Genomic DNA, 6000 nt, shown 5'->3' with positions numbered 1-6000 from the left:
GAACTTCTTTTGATACCGGAGATACATACAAAGCAATTGATAAGCGAAGAAGAATTGAGAAGCAGCTCTTGCGGCTTATGAATGCCGCTTTCAGGGGAGAGAGGAGAGGTAGTACTTCCAAGAGAGGTGTGCAAACCTGCAAGCCTGCCACGTTCAGGTGATTCAAGCGTACTTGCAGGACGCTCGTGGTGGGAAGGTACCTGCTTTTCTCCCTTTGGACACCGCGTAGTCACTGGCAAATTCAAGTGCTCGAAGCAGCATCGCCCGTTATAACTTTTCTCCCGAAAACTAGTTACGCGTAATTGCTTGCTGAAAATTGAATTGCTGTGAGCGTTAACGAGTAAATAAGGCGACCGTTAAATTACGGAACAAAAGACGCAATTGAGAACAAGTACTTAATTACCCGTAATTCGTTACGCGCAAGTGTGCAGCGTATACGTACCCTGCGACCAAGCGCGCCCACCGCGCGTTCTGCTCGCCGAAGGAGTGACGGCGCAGGCGAGTGGTGGGATGTGGCGTGGCAATGACATGCGCATGATTTATTCCTTGCGAATGCAGCGATGAGGCATCCCGACTCGGAGCACAAGAGGCAGCGTCAAAGTGAAAACGATGGAACATAAGTAGAAGAGGAGGAGGGGGGCGCACACACAAAGGAAACACACACACACACACTCTCTTTTCAGGCTTGAATCTGGACGTCTTCGTCTTCTTGCGCGAGCTCCTGCTCCTTGGCGAATCCCAGGAACACCTGCGCGACACGAAAGATCCATCAGGCAAGCGATGTAATCCCTGCTCCAGCGAGTCCCAGTGAGGCTGCTGGGGGACGCAAGGGAACTACGGCGACGCGTGCGTTTTCGCGATATTTGGCTACTAAAGATGTATATGTGGTTAACTGTATTTAAAAAGAAATAGACTACACTTTTGCAATAGCAAAATGGCCCCTTCGTGTGGAAGGAGCCTTGGAAAGCCATAACAGGTGCAAAGAAACGGAGTGAGTGACTCTTGGCAAGTTCTTTAGCGGCAAAGAACTATACGTTGCATTTAAAAAGGAACAAAATAAACCTCCTTGACCAAGGTTTGCCCAAATACAACCAAATACACGCAAATTCGTGACGTCACACTGACGTAAGTGGCGCTGGGCTTTCGGCGCGCGATTTTCGGAAGTTTCGGCCTTCATTTTCTGCGACCTTTTTTCTCGTAAATGAATGGTATGATAGTTGAAAAATTTTTTTAAAAGTCTAAACTGTAGCGTTTTGAAAGAGCGTCCGCTTTAAGGCGCGACAACGTGGTCCGTTTGGGTGTGCTCGCGAGCCGTTATTTCGGTCATTGAAGAGCAAGCGTGCACTGGCTTTGCGTCCGGGAATGAATGTAGTCACGTGGACGAGAGATTTTTGTTCTTGTGAAACTTTCTCCGAAGCCTAGCCGATTTCCGCAAATCTCGCATAGGCATTTCATCGTGCCATGCTTCGTACGAAACATCTTATTTCATGCAAAATTTTTAAGCGCAGTGCAGTTGCGTGCGTGCTCTTTTTTTTTATAATGTCCTGCGAGCTTCTTTGCTAACGAGTTCCAACGAAATTTTTGCGCCTAGTGATGTTGTCGCTCGAATTTTGCTTCCACGTCGCCTTCGGAGCAGTGACATGTTGCCCAAACGTGGGCTACCGCTACCGCCTGTCGGCAACTATGAGTACGAGTGCACGAACAAACAAATATATATCAAGTTATTTATCGAGCCACGCAGACAAAAAGAAGCAAACATTCTTTTTTTCGAAATTTGAGCGAAATAACGCGCCGGTATCGCATAATGCTTTTTGTTTATGTGAAGTTGTTGTATGGAATAAAAAAACATGAGGAAGAAAACAGGCATTGTATGTGTGAACACAATTGCCAATACTAGGAGGTTCGCGTTAGCGGAAATGATCGCGCCTTCGCTGGCTTCACGTTAAAGTCCTGCTCAGTGCTTTGGGGCTAAAAGTAGGTCCATTAAGCATTTGCCACGGGAGACATCGTGTGACAGTTGTGTTGCGCGATACCAACGGTGCACGACTCATGACTGCTGACTTAATGAAAGCACGTGCTCGTCGTACTTAACGAAGCCTCGCCGGGGTCGTTCGTTAGGCAATCTGTATGAATAGCTTCGGGCACATCGAGTGTTGACTTACCTGTTCTAACGTCGTTTGGCTGAAGCTGAACTCTTCTATAGAAAACTTGGCTTTGGCTGAAACGACAAGACAGAAAGAGGCCATGGCCATGTAAGTGAGGTACACTGCCTGTGGTCGTCACATTTTCGGCACAAAACAGCCGTTGTAACGGGAGAATTTGTCTTTGCATTTTGACTGAAAAGGTGCACAGGCTTGTGGCTATACGCTTAAAATTGACGAGCGGACGAATTTCTATCCGTTTACGAAATTTATGACCTCCCACGTCCCACCGCCTCCCGCGTGCCAAACAGACACGAGACGAGAAAGAGGAGTGAAATGACATCCTCGGTAAAAGTTCGCCTCAAAGCAGACCGACATAAAACAACGTTCTAACGTTGCGCACGTTGCCCAGGTGCTTCGAATTTGTGATTGATTCAAGGCAGACATTTGCTGGGTACGTTTCCGATTTCATTTCTACCGAACATTCCATTCTGCAATATCGATAATGTATGACAATCGTTCGACCCCAGGTCAGTCGCAGAATTAAGCGTCGTAAGTTATGAAATTTGCGTGCAAACGCATGTAGGTCACGTGCAGGCCGTGCGCACGTATAAGTTGACGCCGCCGCCTACCTTCGTCCATGGCGACGAACACGTTGGCCAGCGACGTGACGCCGGCCTGCGGGATGTCGTAGGTGAGCCGGTCCTGGAAGCCCTCGCGCAGCGTGGCCGACGGGAAGACCCGCTTGACGTGGCCCTTGAGGTCGCCCAGGTTCTTCTCCCAGGCGCCCTCCTGGCGCTGCATCTTGATGTCGAGCGTGTAGCCGGCGCCGTAGCGGTTCTTCAGGTGCTGCGTGGAGCCGAGGCAGCGCAGGGCGCCGCGCACCATGATGCCCACCTTGGTGCAGAGCGCGTCCGCCTCCTCCATCGAGTGCGTGGTGAGCAGGGCGCCCCGGTCGCCGCCCTGCGGGAACGTCGAGCAGATGGTGTCCCAGAGGAAGCGCTTCGACTGCGGGTCCATGCCCGTCGACGGCTCGTCCAGCAGCACGATGCGCGGCTTGCCCAGCATGCTGATGGCGTAGCTCAGCTTGCGCTTGGTGCCGCCCGACAGCTGCTTGGCGCGCTTGTCGGCGTGCTCGCGGATGTTCAGCTTGTCCATCAGCCTGCGCGCGGAGGCGGAAGGAGGGGGGGAGGGAGAAGGGGCGGCGCCGGTCAGCCCGCGCTCTTCTATGGGGCAGAGGGTCGCAATTCATTTTATTTTATTTTTTGTCGCCCGAAGGGATGGACGGCACCTCTAACTGACGGAAGACTCTGCGACTTGTTTTTTTTTTTTTTGCTGCTGAGATGGTCCGACAGTAGTTTTCAAAAGCAATAAAAACCGCGATTATATGAAGATGATGCAACACGAACGAAAAACAATAAAGAAGGCTACACATTAGTTGTGAAGGACGCGTCAGTCTAGGTGTCCTGAATAATATCTGACCACGTAGGGCTCCTAATCATGCACCGGTCTCATGCAATTCTCCTATTCCGGCGTTCTTAGGAACGCGACCGCCGTAAACGTGTTCGAACTCGCCACCAGTGGTACTTATCGAAACAGAAAGGTTTGTACAGGCAGTACGTGTACTTGTATATAGCAAAGGGAAAAAAATAGCAGTCATGGTTCAGACGAGAAGGACTGCTGACCGCGTTAACGGTTCTTCGCTTTCCACCAGTTCTAGCTGCAGTCTGTGAGAAGTAACCATTGCAAAGATTGACGCCACGTCTCTGAACATTGCCTGCCGAGAAAATGTGCGCTATAGTTGAGTTATTCTATGTATAATTTTGCCCGTACAGAATGTGACAGCACATAACGTGCCGTCACGCTCTGCAGCTTGCCAATACACACCTTGTACAGCGATATATACAAATCCTTGAAGCAGGGCTATAAGCGAGCTAGTGTACCTCTTCAAACATTGCGACCTAGCGACCTCTTTCAAACATTGCTGCTCTTCAGCGCATTTTGCTCCATCCGTTGACAGATTCATACGCTTCATCCGGGCTTTCTTTATCGTTAAGCGCCCGCCAGACCCCGATACCGACCTAATGCTATAGTTGCATCATTGCTGCACCAGAGTGGCTCGAGCACTTTCGTGCGGGCTCACCAGTCGGTGACGGAATCGATCTCGTTGTAGCGTATGCCCCTGAGTGACGCGAATAGCTGCAGGTGCTCTCGGATGGTCAGGTTGTTCCAGAGGGCGTCGTGCTGCGGGCAGTAGCCGAGCATCTTGAAGGCCCGGCACAGGTTGGAGGTGATCTCGAAGCCTCCCACAGCGACCTGCAGCGCGAAGCGGCAGAACGGTGTAAAAGAGGCGAGGAGGTCCGGCCTTTCACTAAGTATTTTCGCTGCTGATCCTAAACTACCACGGGCAGGTTATACTCTGAGGCGGCCGTTAGACGCAGCAGTGTGGCTGCGACTGCTGCAGTGCTGTTGGCGAGGAGTCCAAGGGGATCCGTCGGGGGGCCCGATTTCTTGTTAGTGACAACCGTGTGAAGGCGACAGACGACGAAGCCAGAGAAACCAGAAGCTAATTACAATATTTAACTGAAGTGTAGAAATCGCAAGGAAGAGGGAAATGAAAGTCGATTGAAAGACTCGCACGGTTGGAGCCAGCCGAACCCGCACCTTCAATATTACCCGTGTGATGCTTTACCAGTTAAGATAACGCGGCGGCCATCCCTCCGTACACTTTCTTGAGTATTTGCGTTCGTGTACAAGATTGGCCATTCCTCAGCCGCGCCTGAGGCGGTGGCAACACTCCAATCAGAAGAGACAAAGTGGCAATTTTGACAGTATGGCGCAATTTAAAAAAGAAAAATGTCCTGGGTAGCAACCCTTGTTCTATAGCGGGCCTGGGTCCGCCCAACTCGATGCGCGCTCTGCCGGCAAAGCTGAGTCGACCCGCTTTTGTCACATTCATGTAAACACCCTGATGTTTAGCGTGCGCGAGGAGTGGCGGGAAGCTGCACTCATGCGCGTCTTTCTTTTTTTTGTTCTTGAAGAAAGAGTGATCCCTGCGCGCAACCTTAGCCTGCAGGGCGCGCGAAGTAAATCAAATACAAGCGTGTAGGCACGGACGGGAAAACCGGGCGAGTGGCGGCGATTACCCTTCCGCTGGAGGGGCTCTCCTCGCCCACGATGACCTTCATGGTCGAGGTCTTGCCGGCGCCGTTGGGTCCCAGCAGGCCGAAGATGTCGCCCTTGTCGATGGCCATCGACAGGTTGCGGATGGCGATCTTCACGTGGTTGCGCGGCCGGCACCGGGCCCCTTCCTCGTACACCTTGCGCAGCTCGTGAACGTACACCACCGGAGGCTGCGCGTACAACAATCGCCGAGTGTTTGCCAACTAGAGCCCAAGCACGAGTTACTTTGAGTCACCCCGCAAACATTTGATTGCCGCCCTGCCATACTCTGTACCGCCACACTCCCCTCCTCGCGCTGAATCTGCGCACGCTCCGATGTTAGGCAGCCACGCCGATTTTAAAGGGCCCCTACACCAGGTCTGGCCATTTTGAGCCGACAAGCGCGGAGCATGAAGTGCGCGATAACGATCGTGTCTGCAAAGTATTACGTCGCTACACGCACCGGAAAGACCTTGAAACTTCAAACCGAACGCCGTTTCTCTTTTCCCCTCGCGGCCGCGAAGCTAGGAGTCGGAGGACGACGCACACGCGCTATAGTACGCCTACGTAGACGTGTTCGCGCTGCGACGTCGCTCGTGGTGACACGTGAGTTTGAGATTTATTCAAGGCAACATGTGCTGTTTGTGAATTATGTTGCTAGAATAGACGAATTAAGCTTAGAGAAATAATAAAACAC

General features: G+C 51.7%; 1 protein-coding gene across 2 annotated transcripts in view; it reads right to left on the bottom strand.

Moving 5' to 3' along the window:
• Positions 1 to 506: 506 nt before the first annotated feature.
• Positions 507 to 6000, bottom strand: part of LOC135913121 (cholesterol transporter ABCA5-like) — a 99168-nt gene continuing 93674 nt past the window's right edge. For both annotated transcript variants that reach the window (XM_065445804.2, XM_065445805.2), the window contains 5 exons: positions 5288 to 5494; positions 4285 to 4457; positions 2774 to 3303; positions 2163 to 2218; positions 507 to 748 (listed from right to left, as the gene is read on the bottom strand). In XM_065445804.2, the coding sequence (XP_065301876.1) occupies positions 680 to 748; positions 2163 to 2218; positions 2774 to 3303; positions 4285 to 4457; positions 5288 to 5494 (1035 nt within the window). In that variant the 3' untranslated portion in view covers positions 507 to 679. The remainder of the gene's footprint in view (positions 749 to 2162; positions 2219 to 2773; positions 3304 to 4284; positions 4458 to 5287; positions 5495 to 6000) is intronic.

This window comes from Dermacentor albipictus, chromosome 2, assembly GCF_038994185.2.
Source record: "Dermacentor albipictus isolate Rhodes 1998 colony chromosome 2, USDA_Dalb.pri_finalv2, whole genome shotgun sequence".
NCBI classification, from domain to species: Eukaryota; Metazoa; Arthropoda; class Arachnida; order Ixodida; family Ixodidae; genus Dermacentor; species Dermacentor albipictus.
The sequence above is the reverse complement of the archived record's forward strand: the minus strand, read 5'-3'. Positions and strand labels throughout refer to the sequence as shown.